Source organism: Mastomys coucha, unplaced genomic scaffold (genome assembly GCF_008632895.1).
Source record: "Mastomys coucha isolate ucsf_1 unplaced genomic scaffold, UCSF_Mcou_1 pScaffold20, whole genome shotgun sequence".
Lineage (NCBI taxonomy): Eukaryota > Metazoa > Chordata > Mammalia > Rodentia > Muridae > Mastomys > Mastomys coucha.
The window spans coordinates 64,461,107-64,487,998 of record NW_022196903.1 but is presented as its reverse complement, the minus strand read 5'-3'; the positions used below and the strand labels follow the sequence as shown (position 1 = coordinate 64,487,998).

General features: G+C 42.7%; 1 protein-coding gene across 2 annotated transcripts in view; it reads right to left on the bottom strand.

Moving 5' to 3' along the window:
* Eif2ak3 (eukaryotic translation initiation factor 2 alpha kinase 3) overlaps positions 1–26,892 on the bottom strand; it is a 64,141-nt gene that overhangs the window by 19,503 nt on the left and 17,746 nt on the right. Inside the window, exons 3-9 of one of the 2 annotated variants that reach the window (XM_031382114.1) lie at positions 10,040–10,234; positions 7,977–8,110; positions 5,428–5,662; positions 4,197–4,359; positions 2,955–3,095; positions 1,809–1,931; positions 1,294–1,514 (exon numbers count right to left, since the gene is read on the bottom strand). In XM_031382114.1, the coding sequence (XP_031237974.1) occupies positions 1,294–1,514; positions 1,809–1,931; positions 2,955–3,095; positions 4,197–4,359; positions 5,428–5,662; positions 7,977–8,110; positions 10,040–10,234 (1,212 nt within the window). Of the gene's footprint in view, positions 1–1,293; positions 1,515–1,808; positions 1,932–2,954; positions 3,096–4,196; positions 4,360–5,427; positions 5,663–7,976; positions 8,111–10,039; positions 10,235–23,281; positions 23,613–26,892 lie in introns of those variants that run through there. The other variant, XM_031382115.1, reaches the window with a different exon arrangement.

Sequence of the window (26,892 nt, the reverse complement as noted above, 5' to 3'; positions counted from 1 at the left end):
AAGAAAAAAAAAAAAAGAAAATGGAAGCAGACATAAGGAAATGAGAAGAACACTGCAGATAATGAGAAAGAAGACCTTGGCAGATGGCGACTGGCGAGAGAAAGAAGGGCTTTGGCTGTGGCACTGCAGTCTGAGACAGAAATGCCTGTGGGACAGGCCGGGGATGGATGGGATGAATGGGCACAGTCTGAGTTCCGGCTCATTTGAGTCATTTGTATAGTTCTAATTAGAAAGCTGCTCCAGAGAAAGGACTTGGATCTGGGATCAAACCTTGAATCTCAGCACCCAGGAAGCTGAGGCAGGCGGCCTGCCATCAGTTCTGGTCAACCCGGGTTACAGGGTAAGGCCCTGTCTTAAAAAAAAGGAGGGAAGTGGGATTTGGAAATCTCTTTGTAAGACTCTTGGTGCTGAAAAGAGCAGAATACGCAAGGGAACTCTGTGGAGGCTGAGGAAGACGAAGGCCTGAAGGATCCACTCAACCTCCAAGGAGACTGGGAGGGCCTGGGTCAAGGAAGGCAGACAGGAAAAGTCAAAGAGAAGCAAACGACAGTGTCACCCCAGAGCCGGGGACAGGAAGATGTCCACTCAGTTTAACCAAAGGTCATCTAAAGCTCTTGTCAAGGTCAGTTTTGTGAGCTGTGAGGAGTGAAAGCCGGAATGCAACGGGCCAAGGCCTGCGTGAGGATGAGAAAGTAGAAATGGCATGCAGCCATGCCGTGCATCATGGCCGTTCAGGCATCTATAGCACACGCCCACAACAGTGCGCTCATAAATGTATTACTATTATAATTTAAAAAGTTATTTTATTTTTATTTATGTGTATGACTCTATGCCAAAAATATGTGGATACCTATGGAGGCCAGAAGAGGGTGTCAGATCCCCTGTAGCTGGAGTTACAGGCAATTAGGAGTTGTCTGATGTGGGTGCTGCAAAATGAACTCAGGTCCTCTAACCACTGAACTATCTCTCCAGCCCACCCATAACATTATAATAAAGTTGAAAACAATTGTGCCTAGTATTTTTTTTTAATTGCGCCTTATCTATCTCAGATACATAGACACTAAGTACTGTGTTGTAGTCACACACTGTGGCAGCCATGGGCTGTGTCATACTAGCTGTTCAGGTTTGTGGGAGCGGGACCTTTGTACAGTGACTGTACCTTTGTGGCTAAGTGGCAGAGACAGTACAAGCACAGGTGATTCTACGGTAAGTCTAAGTACACTAACTCCCCCTCCCATAGGTTTCCTATACAGCAGACACTTGGAAGCACATTAGGTTGACAGAGCATCTTACCCTGTGGGGCTGAGGATGGAAAAGCCTGCGCACGATAAAGGTCGTGGCTACGATGCAAAGCAGGATCGTTCCAAATATCTCCTTCCACCAGTGCAGGAGGAGGATGGGGTCCTTCTTGCGGATGTTCTTGCGGTAGTGTGGGCTGTCCAGGAACCTGACTGTGATCTGTGTGCTCCGCTTGTTCCTTTCTCTCTTGTAATATGGCAGATAGTAACCGTTATCTGAGAAAACAAACAGCAAGAGGGGTTTTGTTAAGAAAACTGTAACAGTTCTGTTCCCCACCCTCCAAGACAGGGTTTCTCTGTGTAGCCCTGGCTGTTCTAGAACTCACTCTGTAGACTGGACCGTCCTTAAACTCTGAGATCCACCTACCCCTGCCTCCTGAGTGCTGGGATTAAAGGTGTCTGCCACCACCCACCCACCCAATTCACCTTCATCTTAATTCTATTAATTTCAAATAACTGGACGAGACATATGAAACTGAGTGGTTTCCACTTAGGAGTGATGACACTTACCATATGGATACTGGAGGATTGAAAGTGCACCGTTACTGTATTCTTCATGGGAATACTTATCATTACTTAGACATTTGTCAAATTCATCAGACCCAACCAAGACAGGAGTCCTAGAAGGAGAATCTGAAGAGAGAGAATGTAAACTATTAACCGTGTGACTTCAATGAAAGTCACAGGCTCATTCATATTCTTAGCTGATATTTACCCACAGCTCAGTTCAAGAACACAGGTCAAAGAAGCCCAACATCCTTGCTACCGAGACACAATCAGGTCCTACACTAGGAAGATGACCCACACCTGTGGCGAAGGAGATAATTTGAGCCTAGGAGTTGGGAGCTGAGCAAGGGCAATACAGTCAGACCGTATTTCAGAATGACAGATGCAGAAAGGGTCATTCAAAGACTCACTGGGTCAAGGCACCTGACATCAAGGCTTCAAATTTGAGTTTGACTGCTCTAACTCACATAAATAAAATTAAACTAAAACAAAATTTTAAAAAGAAGCACTTCAAGTATAACATTTACAATAAAAACACATAAAAAGTATGGAAAGATAACTAAAGGATTTGGCCCAGCACTTCAATTTATTTACTTGTCTCAAAAATATGATGTGATAACCAGATAACTTTTTAACCTACATACTCTTTTTTTTTTTTTTGGAGACAGGGTTTCTCTTTGTAGCCGTGGCTGTCCTGGAACATGCTCTGTGGACCTGGTTGGCCTCAAACTCAGAGAACTCTGCACCTCCACAGCCTGGCATATTCTTTTTTAAACTCTATGTTTGTTAGTTGGTTTTGGAGATGTGGTTTTACAGTGTAGCCCTGGCTGGCTAGAACTCACTGTGCAGACCAGGCTGACCACAAACTAACCGAGATGCGTCTCTTGGGTCTCTGCCTCCCAAGTGCTTGCTTGTTTGTTCGTTCCGTCTCTCTCTCCTCCTTTCTCTCCTTTCTTTTCTTTCTTCCTTTCTTTCTTTCTCTTTCCTTCAAATAGGGTCTCCTGTCACCCAGACTGACCTCAAACTCACTATGTAGCTGAACCTCCTGCTTCCACATTCTAAGTGCTGGGAAGCTGCAGGCCCATGCTACCACAACTGGCTTACCTAATTACTTCAGTAGTATTTGTAAAGTCTTTTTAAGTGACTTACGGATTAAGGGCTTCCATTTGATCGTCGGCAGAGGAATAATTGCATTTTCGCCATTTACAGACTCCAAGGCCTTTGGGCTTGTAGGAAACTTTTCTGAGACCCTCACGGATGACTGCAGGTACAGCTGGCCTCTGTACATCCCTGGGTCAACCACAAAAATATGTCAGTCATGTGATGGAGTTCTTAAAAATTTGCTTTGATTTAATGCACCTAGATGAACTTTACTCACTTCTTTACTACATAGCTCTTTCCAGAAAAATTGCTTAAAGCATTTACATTTGACTCAACAACACTGAAGAGCACATATAAAGCCCCTACAATGTTTCTCACTGAATAAATAGCACCTTTTCAGTAACCAAAACATTAAAAAAAGTAAGACTCTCTGTGCTTCAAAGAGATGAAGTGAACAGTCTATAAAGGACGGTTATCGAAACAACTCTAATTCCAAGGCCATGACTAACAGTTTGGCCAGTGCTTTCCATGAATTGATTATTTAGCAATATATTTGACTTGTCCATGTTGCCAAAGACATTTATTCCTCCAGATCATGGCTTTTCATGGAGACTGGGTTTAAGGATGGGTGGCATATAGTTTATATAATTTTGTGATAATAATCCAAACTAATCCAAACTGATACAAACATTTAAAAATGTATGTATGTGATATGCTCAGTAGTCTAGAATCACAGGAGAGCTTTGTTTTTGTTTTTTCAGAAAAGCTGAAAAGACACCATGAAATAAACAAACGGTAGCTTGTGAGAGGAGAGCAAACCAGTACAGGTGTGATGAGAGGCTTTTATCTCTATAGCAGTGGGTCTCAACCCGTGGAGGTCAAACAACCCTACCACAGGGTTTGTCAAGACTATCAGAAAACACAGATATTACATTATGATTTGTAACAGCAGCAAAATTACCATTATGAAGAAGCAACAACAACAACAAAAATTTATAATTAGGGATCACCACATAAGAAACATGAAGGTCACAGCACTAGGAAGGCTGAGAACCACTGCTCTACAGTGAGAATATTTCTAAGCCTTTCTAAGTTATGTCTCAGATGAAAAGAATACACTGTACTAATTAGGTTGCAGAACTGGACAGCCAGGAAAACTGTAGGACTACAAATCAAGGTATGGATGTTAAGGGAAACTAAGGCAAAGAAAGTGCTTGGTAATTAAGTAGAAAGGGCCATCAGTGAAGCACGCCAGGTGTCAGCGGACCTTTCCTGGCTAACTCTACCCACCTAAGAACACGCTGTTCTCTGTGGCTCCCCGAGCAGCCTCTACAATGTCTTCTTCATCTTCCAAAACTTCCTCATTGGCTGTGTAACTTGTATCATCAAATAGACTGATGGGGATGACTTTGCCATCCCTCAGCAGCCAGGCAGATGCGATGGGAGTACAAAACTAGACAAAAGAGAGAAATATTCAGCAACACAAGCAGTATTTACATGACTTCAACTTGCAAATGCCTTCTCTCTCTCCTTCTCTGTGTGTATCTGTGTCTGTATGTACACATATGTAGGAGCTAGATGTTGATGATGGTTATCTTCTTTACTTGCTTTCCACATTTATTTACTATCTATCTATCTATCTATCTATCTATCTATCTATCTATCTATCTATCTATCTATCTATTTTGTGTATGGGTATTTCACTTGCATGTATGTTTGTACACCACTTACATGCCTGGTACCTGTGGAGATCAGAAGTAGTGTTGGATCTACTGCAGATGGAGGTACAGGCAGTTGTGAATAGCCATGTGGGTGCTAGGAACCCAAGCTGTGTTCTCTGTAACAGTCACTGAACCATTTATCTCTCTAGCTCCTCCATCTTATTTTTATTTTATTTTAATTTTTTTGGTTTTTTCAAGACAGGGTTTCTCTGTGTAACCCTGGCTGTTCTGGAACTCACTCTGTAGACCAGGCTTGGCATTGAACTCAGAAATCTGCCTGCCTCTGCCTCCCAAGTGCTGAGATTAAAGGCGTGCGCCACCATCGCCCAGCTTCCATCTTACTTTTGATTCAGGTTCTCTTACCAATTACAGGAATTCACTGATTAGGCTAGGCCAACCAGCCAGTGAGCTCCACAGATCTGCCTTTCTCTGCCTTCCCAGGGCAGTGAATACTGACTGAACCATTTTGCCAGCTCCACAAAATGTCTCTTACAGTCACATTTTTTTTTAAAAAAAGATTTACTTATTTATTTTATATATGTGAGTACACTGGAGCTGTCTTCAGACACTCCAGAAGAGGGTGTCAGATACCATTACAGATGGTTGTGAGCCACCATGTGGTTGCTAGAAAATGAACTCATGACCTCTGGAAGAGCAGTCAGTGCTCTTAACCGCTGAGCCATCTCTCCAGCCCAAAGTCAGTTTTAAAGCAGAGAAAAAAGACCCAAGATTCCAAAATGGCAATGTGTGTGGTCAACAAAACCTGGGGACATAGCTACCGAGTCAGTGGTCTCCAATACCTGGTACTCCCATTCTAGACGGCCTCCCTTCCTACTAAACGCCATGACCTTCCAATCAGCAACGGAAACTTTTATCACTGTGTCCAGCATGGTAGCTTCTTGTTCTTCCACATCTGAGATAATTTTAGAGTCTTCTTTGTTTCCACCTGGTTTAAAGGTGCTTTCAATGAATCCGGCTCTAGTTTCCATGTCTGGAATATACCGAAGTTCAAAGTGGCCAACACTGAAATTCCACCTTAAATTTATAAAGGTGTGTTTTAGAATCTTATGTTTAAATGAAGGGACCAAATAATACAGCACTGCTTTTTGATTGAAGAAGAAAACAGAACACTTTTGTGATGAGAAAATATCATCAGAACTTTTTGAAATGGAATGCAATGCTGATTTACACCACAAGAGGGCCTCCAAGAGCCGTGGCTGACCCTTGCAAGCAGCCATTCTGAGGCCGTAGACAGTAAACACCTAAGGCCAGATGTTCTATCAAAAATTAACATGTACTTCATAAAACACAACAAAATCACATTAAAATGAGGTGACTTGCAGCCAGCCTTAATTTCTTAATTACCCGAGCACATGTCCTTCAAGTGCAGTAAAATACACCCCAATAAGCCAAATGTAAAAGGGAAGGTATATGCATCACCTTTAGATTCCAATGAAACTTTTCTTTAATCACCTAAGCAAGCCCTATTTTTGGCTCTCTACTGACCAAGATATGGCGGATGATTCCCTCTGTCCTAGATGTCTGTGTTCTTATCCATAATGCAGCAATGTTTCCTCTATAGTTAAGAAGCAGGAAATGCACATACATAATTAACTATAATGTCACGTCACTAAGATATAAAATGGTCTAGCTATGAATCTGGAAATGTTGATATATGTATGTACATATACAGCCATATTTATGTTTAAGGAATATGGGGACTAGAGACCTCTCTCTGTCTCTCTCTCTGTCTCTCTCTCTGTCCTTCTTTCTCTCTCTCTCAACACAGAACTAGAGCCCCACGCTTGCTCTTTGGGTTCTGGTAACTCACAAATATACTCCTGTGCTCCCAGAGCTCTCAGACTTAACAGTCTAGCAGGATAAACGCTGGCAGGCAAATACAAATCTCTATTCACAGGCCAGCAAAAGCAGAAAGAAGAAATACATTCTTAATTGGGTTTGAAAACAAATTTCAGGAGAGACGCCTCAATTCTATTTCATCAGATGACAAAAATCTCAAAGTGGTCCAGTTTCAAAAGATCAAGATGGGCTCTAGAGTGTGTGTTTTTTTTTTTTTTTTTTTTTTTTACTACACAGGTGACTCAGAGCTTAGTGCATCAAGCTGAAAAAGTCTGGACATGACAGAGGACCAGCGGATCTAACAGCTAATGATCGTATATTAAGTGATAAATTGCGTAAGGGGCTCATTATTTGAAAAAAACAAAAAATATTAGGTCAAATGAATGGCCAGTACTTTTAAAGATAGCAGAGTAAATGATTGCTCTAAAGCTGGGAGCTGGAACTGCAGCTCAGTGAGGGAACATTGCCTAGCATGTGCAAAGGCCTGGGTTTGATCTTCAGCACCACAAAAATGAAAAGATAAATAAAATAAAACAGGGCTAATGAGACAAACTACGAAAGCATCCACGTTAACTTTGTCTTAAGAGTGTTCTGCCATTAAGTAACTTCTATCGTCACGTTACTATGCCAAGTGTCACTAACCAAGGACGAAGCTAAAAATATGTACACTCACTCCACCGGACGCCTGGTTACCACACCTTGAAGCACAGGATATGATGCTGTTTAGCCTGCCTCCATTTTAGGCTTGAAAGCCATCTTATAGTAAAAACTAACTAGGATATGATTTATGATTAAATCCCTGTTTCTCAAGAATTGGGCTATGCTCCAACTATAACCTTAATTACTGATGGTTTTGTTCTCCCTGTTCCAGGAATGGCAACCATGTCTTTGTTTCAAAAGTTGTTATGACCATCTTGCAACTCTACTTTTGTTTCAAAAGGATTGTTTCAAAATGGCTACCTTGGTACAACTGTTAGACCACCTTGCAATCCTGTTTTTGTTTCAGGAGGTCATTATGACTAACTTGTTATGCTTAAATCCTGTTCTATAACCCTGTCGATTTTGCCCACAAAATTCCCCATTTGGGAAACCCCTAACCCAGAGCTATAAAATCCTTGTTTCCCTCATGTCCAATGTTGATCTCTTGAACCCTGCCTTTCGGGGTAGACATCTCCGTGTATGGATAAGAAAGCTTGCTGGAACTAATTTGGCCACGATGATTTAGGTCTGTGGTCTTTTTCTTCCCATCTTTGTGATTAACACATTGATTTCTCTTAAAAGTACATTGTGCTTTTGGTTAATACATAATTCACAGAATCTCTACAAAGGAAAGTCTTCAAGAAATCTTGGGTTTAAAGGAGTTGTACCCCCCTTTTATCTGCCTATAAAACTCAGGGTCCACCTGCCTCTGCTGGGATTATAGGTATGCACCCCATGACCAGCTTGTGGAACTTCTAAATAATGCCATAATTGATGTTCCGATACCCACTTCTCACTGCCGCTTCGAGGCCCGACAGCTCGCACGGTCTTCTGTGTGCGTTGCAGGAGCAAGATGTCTTCCTCCTCTTCCATTTCATCACTATCCCATTGGCGACACCCCAAGGCAGAACAGATATACCTCAGCTGAAAAGACAGACATAAAATAAATCAAGGAAGTAAGACAGCTAGCCAGTGGGCGGGTGGGTGGGCGGGCACGTACACACATGCACACCCTATCTCTATGACACACTGACTGAAGCCCTGGCTAGTTTTGTAGTTAAAGCTGGTCTTGAACTTATAGAGATCCACCTGCCTCTGCCTTCCAAGTGCTGGGACTAAAATGTAAATGTATGTCACTATGTCCAGCACAAGATCTCTATAATTAGCCAGGCAGTGATGGTGCACGCCTTTAGTCCCAGCACTTGGGAGACAGAGGCAGGCAGATTTTTGAGTTTGAGGCCAGCCTGGTCTACAGAGTGAATTCCAGGACAGCCAGGACAATCCAGAAAAACCCTGTTTCAAAAAACAAAACAAAACAAAAAAACAACAACAAAAAAAAAACAAAACAAACAACTCTATAGTTTTTTTCCTTGACACAGGGTTTCTCTGTGTAGCTCTGGCTGTCCTGAAACTCCCTTTGTAGATCAGGCTGGCCTCAAACTCAGCGATCTGCCTGCCTCTGCTTCCCTAGTTCTAGGATTAAAGGCATGCACTACCATGCCTGACTTACGATTTTTAAAAAGTAAAATGAAGTTGAAAAATACCTAAGTTATGAGCACTGTTTGATTACTAATCCAGAAATGAGTTATTTAGAACCATGAAAGGTCCAACAATGTGTATTTCAGGGAGTGGATGACTTTAAGGACTTATAGAATTTGAGCCCTATTTTGGGGAATTCTGTGGGGAATTCCAAAGAAGAAATGAATAGGCCACTGTATCTCTACAGAGATGTCATCATTAAAATTCCAGATGAGTTGAAAGAGTAATCTGCCTCACAATTTTCACCTAGCACTATGTATACAGTTTTAAAAATGTGAACCCTAATATCTTCTGACTGAAGAAAAACAGAGGTTCCTTAGTTGGGTCCAAACTAAAATCCTCAGGAAAGGCAGAAGCATGCTGGAGTCCCAGACTTTTTGCAGCAGTACACACAGCCAGAGAACGGTGACTGGGCAGCCCTGCTGATTTACAGAGGAGAATCTCAACATAAAGGGAGACTGACAACTTGATTAAAACAAAACAAAGCACCAATGGCCACCCTGGATAGCACTCCTCAGTCCCCAGGCTGCGGAGAGGCCTGACACCTGGAAAAGGGACCGCCGAACTGGGAACCTATAGGTTAAGAAGGCCTGCTCCCAGCCTTCCTTTTCAGTGTAAACCTATACAGAAAATGTCTATACATCCAGGGACTAAGATTCTGGACTGTATCCTGGGAGTCTTGTTGGAGAGAATCTAGGTCATCAATGACATTACCACCAGCCTGATCTGAGGCAAATCTGACCGTGGAGTTTCTGAACCTGTTAAGGTCTCCATTTCCTTATCTGTTTAGTGAACGGCAGCTCTCTCCTTGGGCAATTTTATAACCAAACCAGATGAACAAGCGTCAATTACTCCTATCATCAAGATTACTACTAATCTTTGAAGGGTTCTTTGGCTGTCAAAATGTGAATAAAATACATCATCCTTAGGAATATTATGAAGATTTCAAAATAAGATACAGCAAAAGCACTTAGCACAGTAGATCACATGTTATCCTGACTCTGATGTTTACTCCTGTATTTTTGGTTGTGAGCCTTCGAAAGCTCAGCCATCTCTCTAGCCATCTGATAATTACTCTCACCTTAGATAAACTTAGTTTCCCAACACTCCCTCACAATTGTCTTATTAAAACAAATTCTGTTCTCAGGGAATAATTACAAAAGATCAACTGCCAACAGCATAAAGGTAGGTGGATTTTGGTGAGTTTGAGGTCAGCCTGGTCTACATACTCCAGGCTAGCCAGATACATGGAGAGATCCTGACCCGGTTCCTTCTATATGATTGTTCCCCACACACTAATACACTGTCACTCACCTTTCCACTATATACACTGAGTCCGTACGTAGTCAGGGATTTCCCTCCAACCAGAACAACATCATCTCCAAACTTATATGAAGACTCAAGGAGGGACTCCACTGTGAAGGGGACAGCCTCCATGCTTTCTCGGTCCCGGTCCCACTGGAAGAGGTCTCCATCCAGGGAGGGAATGATCATCTTGTTTCCAAACACCTGAAACAGAGCCGATTTTTAAAAGCCTTTTGAAGAGTGGTAATGAGATCTAGAGTTTTGAACAACATGTAAATCAATACGGCTATCAACCAGAAGTAACTGAAAAGAGCCACCTGTTACCTTATGGGTCTACAGTCCCGTGGCCTGACCTGGCAATCCAGTACGGTTTTTCTCAAACTCTGCTATAGGTCAAGAAGGTCTAGTATAGATGAGTAAGTTGACAAAAGAGAGCCTGGGGATCCATCCACCCATCCATCCATCCATCCATCCATCCATCCATACATACATAGAAATAATAAATAAATAAGGCCACTGTAGCTTTTATAGCTGTTAATATGCTAAGGAGCATGATTTTCTAGTAAATGGGTGACATGGATTACTTTTTAGGCCTACATTTTTCTGGCCATTTACATCATAGACTCAGACTAAGGAGCACAGGGTGAGGGATGCGAATCCAACCATTGTTCCTTTTCTTCATTTACTTTCTCAAATCTGCTGTGAGTTAGACAGCTGACAACTAAGCCTCCCAAGTATTTTATGTGAGAGTCATCCTTATTCTTTTTTAAAATCCTTTTTTAAAAAATGGGTCGCTAGGCTCTAACAGTACCCAACTAATACAGAAGTAGAGGCTCACAGCCATCCATTGAACTGAGTACAGGGTCACCAAATGAAGGAGCTAGAGAAAGGACTCAAGGAGCTGAAGGGTTTGCAGCCCCTTAGGACGAACAACAATATGAACTGACTAGTACCCTCAGAGCTCCCAGGGACTAAACCACCAACCAAGGAGTACACATGGTGGGACTGATGGCTCTGGCAGCATGTGTATAGTAGAGGATGGCCAAGTCGGTCATCAACGGGAGGAGAGGACCTTGGTCATGTGAAGGTTCTGTGCCCCAGTGTAGGGGAATGCCAGGGCCAGTAAGCAGAAGGGGGTGGGATGGTGAACAGGGGGAGGGGGGAGGGAACAGGGGTTTTTTTCTTGTTGTTTTTTTTTTTTTTTTTGAGGGGAAACTAGGAAAGGAGAAATCATATGACACGTAAATAAAGAAAATATCTAATAAAAAATAATAATTAAAAAATATGGCATTTTCTAATTATAAAAAATTTTGTTTGTTTATTTGTTTATTGTTTGTATGTGAGTAGCCTGTAGCTGTCTTCAGACACACATAAGAGGGCATTGGGTCCAATTACAGATGGTTGTGACCCACTATGTGGTTGCTGGGATTTGAACTCAGGACCTCTGGAAGAGCAGTCAGTGTTCTTAACTGCTGAGCTATCTCTCCAGCCTTCATCCTTTCTTCTTTAAACAAAATCTTTTTTTTTTTTTTTAAATTTGGTTTTTCAAGACAGGGTTTCTTCTTGTACCCTTGGCTGTCTTGGAACGCTCTCTGTTGACCAGGCTGGTCTAGGTCCGCCTGGCTCTGCCTCCCGAGTGCTGGGACTAAAGACATACACCACTATGCCCAGCTAAACAAAACCCTGACGGATGGCTCAAGAGAGGCAAGCAGACAAACAAAATCAGTATCCTATGGAACTTGAACTCTGGTGTCTGGAGACAAGCATCATAAGTAAACGATATATGTTAATGATAGAGATCATCATGGGGGGGGAGTAGAATTAAAGATAAAGGGGCAGAGAAGCATGCAGGCGGACTGGTCAATGGAGAACTCATGGCAGATCCTGCTGAGAGAGTTAATAACAGCCAGGCAAAGCTCTCAACACGAAACAGTACAACATGTTGCCATTTGGAGAACAAGCTTGCAAAGGCCTCTAGGTGGAAATGACCTGGTCAGAAGTAAGGCACCACGAAGAAAATGAACAGGCTGAGGAGAGACAGTGGAGGCCCAGGCAGCAAGCAGAACAGGCTGAGGAGAGACAGTGGAGGCCCAGGCAGCAAGCGGAAGGCAAAGACTGGTTAACAGTGAAAGAAGTGAGGAAGTGTCAGAGCCTGCAAAGTTTCAATGGCGGCTTCGCTGGGCAGCAAAGGCAAAAGACAGGAAAGTAGGGCAGGACCCAAAGTCTCTGGCTAAGACAGTCTTAGGAATTTCAGTGCAGAGCTTCATGCCTTTGGCCTTCTGCTGGCATTAAAAGTAAAATTTCATCAGCTCCAATTAACAACACAACTTCTGTCTTGATCTATAAGGCTTAAAACTTTGGGAAGAGAGAATATGAAAGAGTTAAAGACAAAACAAACCATGCATGCAAAACAAACTCTTTAAACAAACGTCAGCCTCACTGGTTTAACATAGAACCCCCGCTGGACACCTTAGGTTCCTGAAGCAGCAGGCTTTTCTTTAAGTAGCTTTAAGCTGGGATTCAACACACACTCTGTTTCCTGACCTCTGCCTTGAACTCGGGGTCTGGAAGACAGGTGAAGACCACTGTCCTAACTTCGTTCATATTCTAGTTCAGAGCCTTATAATATCTGAACTCAGTTCTTATCAGAACCCTCTCACAGATCTCAACTGCAAATTCCCCCAGTTTAAGCTGATGTATCTTAGATTAATCACTCTGGGCCAGTTAAGCCTGTTACGACAATATTGAAAATCTTCAATGGCTCTTTATTAGCTTCTTACCAAAGACCCCAAATCCTAAGGACTGGAAATCCTGTGAAGGACATCCAGAGTCCTGTAAGTGTGACCTCCAACAACCTTTCTGTCACGTGTCCTTCTCTTTTTCCTGTGTGGCAGCAACCTGCCATGGTTACATAACCACACAACACCATTCCTGGTACTACTCATTATTTCACTGGCAATGCATTTCTTCTCCCTGGAACACCTTCTGATACAACTGCACACTAAAATCCTACTGGCCCTCAACCTGGTATCACTTATCTGTTTCAAAATCTAAGAAAATACTGGTCGTGTTCATTAAGAACTGAACCAAAGGTCTCAGGCTCCCAGATCAGGGGCTAATGCTCTACACCTCAGCTTCTCTACTTTTATATCTCTATTTTCTTAAGATTTATTTATTTTTATGTGTTTTGCCTGTATTTGTCTATGCATACTATGTGTATGCAGTTCCCACGGAGGCCAGAAGAGGGCACTGGACCCCTTGGAGCAGGTGTTAGACGGTTGTGAGTTGCCATGCAGGTGATGGGACGTGAACCCAGGTCCTCTGCAAGAGCAGCCAGTGCTCTTAACCACTGAGCCATCTCTCCAGCCCACTCAACCTAATTTTAGTGGGATAGGGATGGAACCTAGGGCTTCAGGCCCCGGTGAGTGAATTAATATACTGACGGTGAAATAATGCGCAGTATTAGTGGAGTGTTCTACCTCTGAACTTTATCATTCTCAGTCCTCTGCTTCACTTTCTGTGACAACCAAAGCTGAGACGCTCTTATACTCTCAAACCGTTAGGATCTCAAAACTGTAAAGATATTTACCAGGCACAGGAATGTTGATAATTTGTTTGTATCCAGTGACTATTAATTAACTCAACACTAAAAATCGAGATTTTAATTTTCTACCAAAAGGAAATGTGAGTCCAGAACAGAGTTGGAGTAGGGACAAGATGAGCCATGACTATCTTATTATGACAAAAGACAAGTATGGAGGTATGGTGCTAGACAAAGGGAGCACTAGGAAGTTCAGGCTAATAAAAAAATAAAATAAAATAAGTACCAACAAAAAAATGTAAAAGGGAAGACTGGGATTAGAAAAAGTAGCATTCTGTAACCATGACAGTAAAATTTAGATCAGACAAGAATTATTAATGTTAATTCTAGGTAGAAATTTTGATAACAAATAGGATATTTACATGGTCTTTCGGTTGTAGTTTTGAGACAGATTTCATATTGTAGTCCAGGTTGCCCTAGAACTTACTATGTAGTACCAAGCATGTGCTATCATTTCTAGCTAGTATCTGATTTTTTTCATAAGTTCTCCAAAGACATCGAATGTATGCCACCTGATATTACTTAGTTTAAAATTTCTATTTATCATTTGTTTCCTTGTATCTCTGTCTCTTTTAAATTTTATTTATTTTATGTGTATGGATGTTTTGCCTGCATATATACCTATGAATCATATGCATGGGTTACAGGGAGCTGTGAGCTGCTATGCAGGTCCTGGAAAATGAACCCAGGTCCTCTGGTAGAGCGCTTAGTGCTCTTAACTACTGATCCATTTCTCCAATTCCCCCTTTTTTATATTTCTTGATAACAGCATATTATACTTTATACAATTAACTTTGTATTTGAAGAATATCTGATTTAAAGCTGCCATTAAAACAAATGTGTGTTGTGATACAGATGCAGATGTTAGGCCATTTCAAGGTACCAATGGGGGAAAAAAAAAAGTATTTACTATTGTCTGTTTTCTATCATCTGTTAGGAATTTGATGCTCTACACAACAGAATGATAGATTTGAATTACAGTAAATTCAAAGGGAGCACTGTCACCAAAACAAAGGGAGGACCAGTGGGTCTGCCACACAGAGAGCACTTCCTGTGACATGTGTCCTCTTTTGCTAGCAATTCTTCCCCCTGGAGTAGCAGCTGGTTCACAGGGAACGCAGGTCCTAACTGCAGGAAGCAGCTGTCAAACTCACGTGCACTGAAATTCAAGAACGACCCATGTACCTCCAAAGTAGCAGAAAATGTATCTCCAATTTAAAAAAAAAAATGCTTTAATCAACCAAGAAGGATTGTGATGACTGACCAACTGAAAATGGCTTTATATTTAGGAGTTAAACCTTCAATGGTGGTAACTTCAGTAAGTGCAAAACACGGGCTATGAGAACTGTGTGTGATTCAGTATCGAATCATCCTGTCATACGTTTGGATTATGATTTTAGAAGTTTACTTTTCAACAGCTGCTCTTCGCCAATTGGCTGCCTATGAGTCATACTCGGGGCTGGTGACCTTTGCACCAATCCCTGCAAAGCCTTTCAGGCTATGGATATCAAAGCAGATGGTGCTTTTCCTGGAGAGCCTGAGCAGTGATCTATATGCATGCAGTTCAGGTAGAGATGACATCACCCCTCACAATAGCATTACCTCATCCTCTAAGCAAAGGAATGAGTCACTCCGATAGTCAGCTTTGAGTCTCTTGATAGAAAAAAAAATGTAGGCTGCGGTGACAGGTGATGCATAACCATATTCCACCCATCTGTCCCTCGGAGCAGCTATTTGTTCTGATCCGCTGCTCCCGTTGCTCTGCATTTCAAGCTAATTATGGGACCTGGGCTTCCCTTTGATCATTTAACAAAGTATAAATTCTTGCTATTTTGAATTTATTTCCTTTATTTCTCTTCTCCCTGTTCATAATTTTAAAACAAAGGATCTCCCACATTGGCTAGCAAACTCAATACCAAAGCTCTAGAGCCCCTTTCTGGGCAATTACAAAGAATTAACAGCTGGGTAAAGTCATCTGACTTCTGTTCCTGAAGAGAACTCTTACGTGGCACACATGTACATGTAATCAGAACTGTCTGAAAGACTAGAGTGGAAATAAGAACTCGGATTTCCACGGGGAAAAGGAACATCAATTGAAGAAGAGAAAAAGAAACATTAAAATGAATGAACACCATCAGAGAAAAAGAAATCCTCCGGCTGCATGGAACTGTTTTCCATTCACTTCTTCCTTCCTACATCCCCCAGAGACAGGTTTCTCTGTGCAGTCTGGCTGTCTTCTTCACTTTCTGTGTGCCCATATCTTCAACTTTACCTTACTGTGAAATATTCTGAACATTCGAAATGCAATGAGGCCAGTGCAGCAGCCCTCATGTATCGATTTCCAATAATTACTGATACTTGGCCAGATGGTTCATAAAAACATAAGAATTCACATTTCTCAGACTGTCCCGAAGGTTAACACTATGATGAGGGGTTCCATATACATACATTCTGTCCGATTCCTCACATCACAGTAGGGGCTTCTTTCAGTCCCCCTTTCTTAAATTAAAAACTTATATATTTATCATTCTCCTTTCCAAGTGTGGGCACTTTACTTGAGCATTTGTCTGTGTACAACATATATGCCTGGTGGCCAAGGAGGCTATAAGAAGGTAGTAGAACCTCTGGAACTGAAAGACAGCTGTGAGCCACCATGTGAGTGCTGGGAAATGAGCTTGGGTCCTCTGCAAGAGCAGCCACTGAGCCATCGAGGGGGGGGGGTGTTGGACATTACTCCCTTTTTGGACAAAGGATTCAAGGTCCTATAGAAAGGCCATCGCCAGGCCTTCACACATTCCTTAACAACTTCTTTTAACCCATCCTGGAATGTGTGCTTCAGAACCGGTACTATTTCCAACTGTGTTAGGAGTCTGTGAACTTCATAGGTGAAATCTTGCCCAATCAGTTTCATTAAGAAAAGTCTTACAATGCATTCACACATTCTATCACTTGCATATATCCATCCATGAGCACTGCACCCCAACTGCAGAGCTCACTATAATTACAACCACTGTTACATTAGCAACAGAGACCACATGTCCCTCAATGCCTAAGGTATTTACCATCTGAACCTCTACATAAAAAGCTCAGAGTCCTGTGTTATGTCATATTATAAGGTGCATATTATTTGTCTGCTCCATTTTTAATAATGTGTCTACCAAACAGCGAGTTCTAGGAAGTCAGCTCAATTTTGCCACTTAAAAGTTCCCCATCAATTTTTCACTGTAGTATCAGTTGATGATCCTAGTATTCACCTAAACAGAATAAAATAATGGTTTCTAATCTGTATTTGCTTTTTCTGTATTTATTAGACTTTTTTTCTAAAAATTTTTTTCTCAGTCTGCTTTGAACACCAGATGTGTATACACAACTGTTTTGTCAATAACTATTCTTAACCCCAGAGGAAATACACCAACCGGAAGAGCTAGATAGACTTAAGTCCAGCTGTAGCATGGGTGAGAAAGAATGACATGGGAAGGTGAAGAGAAAGTGGGGCAAGGATGAAAACCGTCACATCAGTGACAGAGAGAACAGTGAAAAACAGTTACCCTGGGGCACTTACAATAGGGGAACACTTCCCTGCCCTCCTCCATCACGGCAGAGACATCTGAAGCACAGCACAGCAACAGCAAAGACGCCAGGAACCAAGCCTGAAACTCACTAATCCTAGGAATGGGCAAAATAGGTGGACTGTACTCATCAAAAGCATGGAGCTGGACACTCTGCCCACCCTCAACACTGGACACTCTGCCCACCCTCAACAGCTGCTTTACTAGCCTCACCGCTTGCTGCATCTGAAGCCAAGACTCATGACAGACTGCTCTGCACCTCACCCGGCTCCACACTCCTTAGGTCCCTCATGCCCTTACACACTTGCTGGGAGACGGTGTCTTTCTTACATTTCTTACATTGATGTACTTCCACCTATTTTCATAACTACTCTGCAACTATTTCATCTATCTATCTATCTATCTATCTATCTATCTATCTATCTATCTATCTATCTATCTACCTACCTACCTACCTACCTACCTACCTACCTACCTACCTATCTATCTATCTATCTATCTATCTATCAGAACAAGGTTTAGTGTAGTGAGGAGGCATATATGAATGAGATTGGAAGACAACCTTCAAAAAACCAGTTCTTTTCTTCCACCCTGTGAGTTCCAGGAATTGAGCTCCGGCATCAGGCTTGGTGGCAGGTACCTGAGACATCTTGCCAGCCCTTCCATAACTATTTTTAAAGGTTCACCTCTTCTAGTCCCTAAACTCTTTTGCTATTTTAATAAACAGGCTTGTACATCTCTCTTGCACCTCCTCTTCAAGCTTCCCTAATCCCTCTATAAGCAAAATGGAAAGGATTCTGACATTCTCCTTGCTGTAAGAACTCTAAAGAGACTCTAATAAATCAAGGGGGTTGTCTACAAGAGACACATTTGCCAAATATACCAGGTATCTCTAACTGTGAAACCCTTATACTTTAAAATATTTAAAGTAGGGGCTGTGGATGTAATTTAGTTGGTAGGATGCTTGCCTAGCATGGGTTCCATCCCCAGGACTGCAGAAAACTGGTATGGTAGTACATGCCTGAAATACCAGTCTGGAGGTTGAGGCCAGAGGGTCTGGTGTTAAGGTCATCCTCAACAGCACAGTGAGTTCAAGGCTAGCCTGGGATACATGAGACCCTATTTCAAAAAATAAATAAAAATAAAGTTTAAAAAAAAAAGTGGTATGTATTAACACCAAGTGGCAGTTAAAGACATTGGAAGGAATGCAGAAAAACTATAAAAACCATAAAACCAGCCCATCTCTGAAATACTGCCACGCACATTTTGCGTGACAGCAGTATTAGAGGCGAAAACTTCAAGGAAGCTAGCCTCCTGCCTGCATCGTCCCAGTGGCAACCCCTAACTCAGAGGTAGCCCAGATATGTTCCTGTGAACTGGCATATGATCTACTAATAGCTCGACAAAATTGGACATGGCTCTCTGACCTTTACCAATGTTCCAACATCTTAGCCAAACCCTGGCTTGGAATTTACCCACCCAGACTAGTTGCCTCCGGCATTGTGGGTAAGTTATTGAAGCTTACAGAATGGGAGACTTATCCCAGGGCACGGTCAAGCAGAATCCTCATTCTCAGTCACATACTGCAGCTGAACCACTCCTAGGAATTAGCAAGAGACGTGTCTCTACTAGCCCCGAAGATCAGCATAGTGGGAGTTTTACTAAGGATGGGCGGGACCTTGAACTGTGTGTGTGTGAGACAGTGTGTAGCAGTCAGCATTCAGCACTGAGCATTCGAGATTGGAGATTGGAGATTCGAGCCTCTACCCTCCTGGCTGGCGCACCTGCAGCCCCCTAGGACTCCGGCTGGGCCCATGCGGCCCAAGCATGCAGCCCCAGGGGTACTGCACCAGTCCAGAGGCGATGGCTGCTGTTTTAGACCCAGTGTATTTCAGGTGGCCTCAGATGTACCTCGACTACTGAGCTGCCAGATTTTTCATTTTGCTTTTGCAATAATTGTAAAAGCCTCATGCCATTTTTAAGAAATACATTCAGATAACACACTTCTTGTGTAGTGTCTATCACCCGCCGAATCCCTTGCACACCTGGTCAGAATTCATCATCCCGTGGAACTAAGGCTCTCCGCTGAAACTGGTCCTTGGCAAAATACTATTTTCCCTGCCTATCCCTGCCTCAATTTGAAGACACTGGATTCTGAAAATCTAATCTTCAGCTGTCTTCCTGCTCTACTCTCAAGGTGACCAAGTTCTTTGTTCCTGGGACACTGACACTGTTCTGTGTGCATCTCAGATCTCTCCCCTGGAAATACAAGACCCGTACAGTCAAATACTTCTTTACCTCCTGTAAGGAGAGCGGTCTTAATGTCTTGGGAATGCATGGGTTTGAAATGTATGGAGTATTGAGAAGAAAGGGATTGTAGGGAGCCCTTAGGTTCTGCTGGATATACTGCAACAAAGCTCCAAACTTCACTGCGTTAGAGGCAGCTAAGATGTCGGTTCTGGGACTCCAACCCAGGTCCTCCAGAAGAGAAGCCCACTGAGCCACACCTCTCTAGAACCAGGATATTATATTTTAATATTTCAGTTTTTTAAAGATGATGTACTATATATAGGACATAAAATAGTAACTTTTTAAAAAGTTGAGAGTATCTCATGTAGCCCAGGCTGGCCTTGAACCCTCCATGTGGTACAAGATGATGCTACACTTTGATCCTCCTGCCTCCACCTTCACACTGCTGATATTACAGGCCTGTGCCACCACACCAGTTTTATGTGGAGGTAGTGACTGAAGCCAGGGAATTGTGCACTCTACCAAATGAGCTACATCCTCAGCCAAAAAGGGCAATTCTTAACCAAAATGAACCACTGACTGTACTACCATATGAACCACTGATTGCACTACCAGATGAACCACTGATCCACTACCAGATGAACCACTGATCCACTACCAGATGAACCAGTGACTGCACTACTTTATTATTTGTGACTTAATAAAAAGAAGCCCCAACATTGTTGTATTATAGAAACAGTCTGTGTTTCCCCTAAAGTTCAAAATTACTGATGGGGGAAATAAAAATAAGGTTGCTAAAGGATCCCTGAGGACAGTGTCTCACGGATGAGGAAGGGCTTCACGGCTAACAGGAGCTAAAGTTCCTGCAGGAGGGGCTTGAGATCTTCTGACACATCCAGTTATTAGAAAACACCCAACGTGACATGCTCAAAAGAAAATGAAGAGAAGGAGCCCGTGGACAGCTCAGTGGGCAAGTGCAACTGCCCTGCCTGCCGGACACCCAGAGTTCAATCCTAGAGCCTACATAAAGTGAAAGGAGAGAACTGACTACACAGAGCTGTCCTTGACCTCCACAAACCTCCCCCTCTCCACCCCTCTCCCTCTCCCTCTCTCTCTCTCTCTCTTATACTTTGTCTGTCTCTCTTATACTCTCTGTCTGTCTCTCTTATACTCTCTCTCTCCCTCTCCCTCCCTCTCTCTCTCTCTCTCTCTTTCTCTCTCTCTCCCTCTCCCTCTCCCTCTCTCCTGTGTGCACACAAGCACGCATGCGCATGCACACACATATACACAACTAGTCAACACTTATAAAATAGAAAAACAATGCACAGGGAGAACCCTGTTTCCTAAACAACAGCTGTGGAGTAATCTCCATTTCTCAGCACGAGTGCTAGAATACATTAGTTTAGTTCCCAGAACTGCTTTTGGCCACACTAAGGGATTAATAAAAATGAAATAAGAACAGTTTCATTTCTATAATGAAAAGCAATTAGGCAATCATTTAGATACTGGCTTGCTGCAAAATTGACAGTTACTCTTCAAAACGTACTTCACAGCTGATGACTTAGCTGATTCAAAAGGTATTCCTTTTAATACTGAAAACAAAAGAAATGAGGGTCAGGCACACTGGTGCATGCTTATAACCCAGGCATCTGGAAGACTGAGAAAGGAGGGTGATGAGGTGGAGGCCAGCCAGGAATACATGTGTTCCCAGGCTAAGACCCCACCCAGCCTGGTGTCTCTATGTCTGTCTATCTCTGTCTCTCTGTGTCCCATCCACACACAAATACAATTACTTGGGCAACGTTTAGTATAAATTTGACAATCTTTAAAGATTTATTTATTTTTATGTGTGTATGTTTTATTTATTTGCATGTATGTATGTGCACCACATGTGTGCCTGGTGCCCATGGATGCCAGGAGAGGGTGACAGATACCCTGGAACTAGAGTTAAAGATGACTGTGAGCTTCTGTGTGGATGCTGGGTCCCAAACCTGGGTCCCTCTGCAAGAGCAGCCAGTGTTCTTAACTAGTGAGGTTTCTCTTTAGCCCTGAATTGGACAACATTTCAGAGATTGCAAAGGACACAGTAGTACAACCCATCCCTAGAGTTCATAAAGTCTTAAGTTACTTTTCCCTTGCTGTGATGAATCACCATTATCATACGCAATTTGGAGAAGTTTATTTCAGGTAATCCGCCATCACTGATGGAGCACGGAGGCTGGACCAAAGCAGAGGACACGAGGAATGCTGTCCACTGGCATGCTCGGCCTGCTTTTATTATAGATGCCAGGACCACTGCTTAGAGGCAGTACCACCCCAATGGACAGAGCCCTCCCATATCAATCACTAGGAAAATGACTCAAATGTCTGCCTACAGACCAATTTTATAGAGGCATTTTCTCCACTGTGGTTCCCTGTTCTCAGATGTCTAGGTTTTTATCAAGTCAGCACAAGCCTGTTCAGTTTCCAGCACTATACAGGAAAGAAAGAGAGAGAGATTGCAGCTTGTTTCCTTTTTTTGAGGAGAGGGGGCTTGGGGTTAAGGCAAGGTCTTATTGTGTAGACCAGGTTGACCTTGAACCAAATTCTGAGATTATAGACATCCCCACCCATGCCCAACTGAGTTCAAATAAAGTCACACTCAGTTTCTATGAATGTACTGTTTGTGAACAAATCATTATTAGTAACTATGAATGGCACACTGTACATGTAGGTGTGCACACACACTTGCTTTCATGTGTTTGTGATAGATCTCATTCATCCACCCTAGGCTGGCTTCAGACTAACGATCCAACTGTCTTAGCTTCTCAGTGCTAGGATTATCGGTGTGTGCCACCACGCCCAGCTCTAGGTACTTCTGTTCAAAGGCGTTTCAGCAGACCAGTACGGCGGGGTGGGCCTGTTATCCTGGTACTGTACCGCTGAGGCAGGAAGTAAGTCCCTGTGCCGATCAGGGGGAAGGCAGGTTGGGAAGAGACTTCTCTCTGCCAACAGCAGCACTTCATTGCTGTCTGCTGTTTATGCACCTGCCTGTGTGTGTGCACCTGTCTGAAACAGAAATGCTTGTCCCCTGGGGATAACCATGCCTAAAATAAAATAAAACTCTAAGTTCTAAGTAAGTATAGACAAACAATAGAGTTGTTTGCTCTTTTAAGGAGGAAAAGGGGACAGGCATATTGCAAAACCGGAAAACAGCATGCTGTGTTTAAAGTCTAAGGTAAAAGCAGTCATGCAGGTACAAGTTAGCTGTAGACCTATACACACTTGGAAGGGTCTTCATAACGGGATCCTTACTAAAAGTAAGGCTGCCTGCACGTAGATAAATGAATATGCCCCAAGACACAGAGCAGAAAGAGTCAAAAATATTCAGTCTATTGAAACTTACGTATTTGATTTATTGACTTAATTGATGGAGACAGAGTCTCACTATGTAGCTCCGGCTTACCTAGCTATCACTATGTAGACCAGGCTAGCCTTGAACACAAGAGACATCTTGTTTGCTTCTGTTTCTTGACTGCTAAGATTGATACCCAGGCCATCAACCAAGATTTTGTTTTTAAATTACATTTATTTATTTGTTTGTTTGTTTGTTTTAGTGTGTGTGTGTGTGTGTGTGTGTGTGTGTGTGTACCTGCCATGACATGAGGGTGGTAGAGGTCATATGACAATTTGAGGTTCTTTCCTTTCACCATATCGGTTTGTATCAAACTAAGTTTCTCAGGCTTAGCAGCAAGTGCCTTTACCCAATAAACTACCATGACAGCTTCATTCTATCCAGATGTAAGTGTGGTTCAAAGGCTGCCCAGGGACCTCCAAAGGAAAAAACCACACTACAGAAGGAATTATTATTTATTACAGTAAAATTTTAAGACAATCAGTGAGGAACCATAGCCAAATCTCCACACCTTTTCAAGGTCAAAACCGTATTTTAATTACCAAAGAGAAGGCAGATCAGATTTCACCTCAGGAGGTCCTTCTGAGAATTTCAAACACAAGTCTTAGCTACTGGTTAGTCAAAAACAGAGGTTCATTACCTAACGAGCATAACTTATTGAAGCTCCCAGAGTGAACCTGGTTCCCCAGTCATCCCAACACACACTCAGAGGCACAGTTGTAGGTTGGTTTCGTATCAACATTCTTTTGAGGAAGTTCTGTGCGTGCCCTGTCAACAGGAAGGAGTGGCAAATGAGAAGTGTCCCAAGGCACCTGAGCCTTCCTGCCACATGCAATTCTTAATATAATTCAAACTATTCGCTCTTCACAGAGCTGTCACTCTCCCTTGTGCACCAGGAATTTTCACGGACACAGTCAAAACACAACTAAAGTAACATGACACACTGGTTTATAGACCCTTTCAGGCCAGAAAAAGTTCATGACATCAGAACAAGCCAGCATGCAATGGGATTTGAACCTACATACTGTGATGGGTAACATGTAATGAGTTTATACTTTTAATAAAAAAAAAATAGTGTTTGTACATATGGGCTATGTGCATATGTATGCTTGGGGGGTGGGAGGGAGTATACACATGTGTGCATGTGGAGGTCAGAGGTCAACGTTGAGTATCTTCTTCAACACTCCAGACCTCCTTTTGGAGACAGTTCAGTGATCAAGCAAGAGTAGCAGACCAAACCGTCTTAATGTCCTCAAGTCTACACTTCCTCAGGACCGGGATTTTAGGATTAAATCATTACACGAGCTTTCACCTGGGTGCCAGGGGATCCCAACACAAGTCCTCGTATTTACGTAGCAAATACGTTCACCTTGCCAGCTTTACACAAGCTTCTTATTTGCTTTTATCTGTTTGCTTTGCTTATTTTTTTTTTAAGCAGGGTTTCATGTAATCCAAGCTGGCTTGGAAGTCACCTGGATAAAGCTAATAATGATCTTGAACTCTTAGATTTACCTCCCCCAACCTCTGCCCCAAGTGCAGGGGTCTGGCTACCGTGTGTCTGGCTTTGTTTGTGTCTTCTGAGACAGGTTCTCACTGTATGACCTAGGCTGGTCTAGAAATTATTATTCTGATTCTACCTTTGGAATTCAGAGATTACAGGCATACACTACTGTGCCTGGCCTCATATATGTTCTTGTCAAAGGCAGGTGGGTATCTCTGAGTTCTGAGTTGGTAGAACACACACTTAGCATGTGCAAGACCTCACATTTAATCCTTAGTACTAAAGTGCTAGCCAGGCACTGTGGCAAATACCTGTAACCCTAACACTCTGGAAGCTGAAACAGGAAGATGTAAGTTCTAGGACAGCCTGGGCTCCACAGCAAGACTCTACAGGGAGAAAAGAGAATGAGAATAAGGAGAGATGGAGAGACGGAAGGAGGGAGGGAGAGACACACAGAGAAACAGACGAAGAGAAACAGACAGACAAATAAAAATATTTGAAGCAACAACCACGATGGATTTTATTAACTCTTGGCCCTCAGTACCATCTTCTTCTTGCTCTTGTGACTAATGTGGGCGTGTGCTGAGCCCTTGTGTGCATCTGAAGCGAGGCTCAGGAGCAGCACTTGTGCAGGCTCAATTGTCTACTCTGTTTAGCAGCTTCACTCTGTTCATCAACTGAAACTGATGAGGACAGAGATGAGACTCAGGAAATGGCAGACATTTCCTCAGTAAGAACAAAGTAGGCTTTTCACTTCAAACAAAACAGCTGACAGTACTCGTGATAAAATTAGAGTTTTCAAGTGAAAAGTAGAAACCTAGGTAGGCTCTGTCTGCAGGAGGAAGCCTGAAGTTCTCTGGTACTTAGAAGGATGTTTAAAGGTTGGGTAGGTAGCACAGAAGTGACCTAGCTTAGGGTACAGGAAGCCCTCAATTCCCAACACTAAAATCCCAACTCAACCCAAGCCACCAGTTTCTAATTAGATCAGTGATGGTAGTGACAAACTGGTTTTTCCCCCAATGTACTATGTATTAATAACTTAATGAGTCTATTTCCTATGGAAGTCAGAAAACCATGGATGTTTTTGTAAAAGGCAAGATGGGCTCGTGGATGGTACTGCAATGGAGTATAACATTTTCAATGCCAGAGCTGGTGAGATGGCTCAGCAGTTAAAAGCACTTGCTGTTCTTGTAGAGGACTGGGGCTTAGTTCCCAGCACCCATACTGGACTGCTCACAACCACCTCAGATTCCAAGTCCAAGGGATCCAGCACTCTCTTCTGATCTCTGTGATTATTGCACAAATGAGGAACACAAGCAGACAAACACATACACATAGAAATAAAAAATAAGGTCAGCGTGGTGCTTGCCTTTAAACCTAGCACTACAGAGGCAAAGGCAAGTAGCTCTCTGTGAGTTTGAGGTCAGCGGATCTACACAGCAAGTTTCAAAACAGCCAGGGCCACATGGTGAGACCCTGACACAAACAAAATAAAAACCCAACAACACATAAAAAAAAATATTTAAAATGTTAATTGCTTTAGATTTAGACTCTTTCAGATATTTGTTTTTAGGCAGTGTCAAACCAAAGCAAAAGGCCACTAAAATATTCCTCCCTTCTCTAAATGACCTATGTATGTGGTTGAATTTTCTTCATCTAATTGAAACAGAAGTAGAATATACTTTTAGTTTGTTTTTTTTGTTTTTGTTTTTTTTTTTTTTTGAGATAGGTCTCATATATTTCAGGCTGGCCTTTGTCATGATATAGCCAAGGTTGGCCTCTATTTTCCCATGCAGAGACTATGAGCATTTGCTATCATACTTGTTAACAATGCAATATATTTAATAAAGCAGCTATAAAAATCTAGTTGTTACCAGGCAGTGGTGGCATGCACTTCTTTAATCCCAGCACTTGGGAGGCAGAGGCAGGCAGATTTTTGTGAGTTCAAGGCCAGTCAGAGATACACAGAGAAACCCAGCCTTGAAAAACCCAGAGGGGGCTGTCCCACAACACCCAGAGGAAGCGCCACTCCCAGGTGCTCTAACACGCCCAGGATCAGAGGTGAGGAAAACACATCTGTCCCAACACCTGGAGTAACTGGGACCAGTAGGACCCAGGCACATAGGAACTCTGCCAGCCCAGTGCCTCGGGTTGCTTCTAGTCTGTCTGGGCCGGCCGGTGCCCTGAGCAGATACTGGGTGCAAACTCTGCAGTCATTCCCAAAACACCCAGAGGAAGCTCCTTTTCCAGGTGCTCTAACAAGCCCAGGATCACAGGATCGCAGTATCATAGGATCACAGAAACAGCTTGACTCTGAGGAGTTCTGACACAATCAGGATCACAGGAAGGACAGGCTCCAGTCAGATTTAGCAAGGGCAGGTAGCACTAGAGATAACCAGATGATGCAGGGCAATTGTAAGAATATAAGCAACACAAATCAAGTTACTTGGCATCATCAGAACTCAATACTCACACCATTGCAAGTCCTGGACACACCATCACACTGGAAAAGTAAGATTCAGATCTAAAATCACTTCTCATGATGAT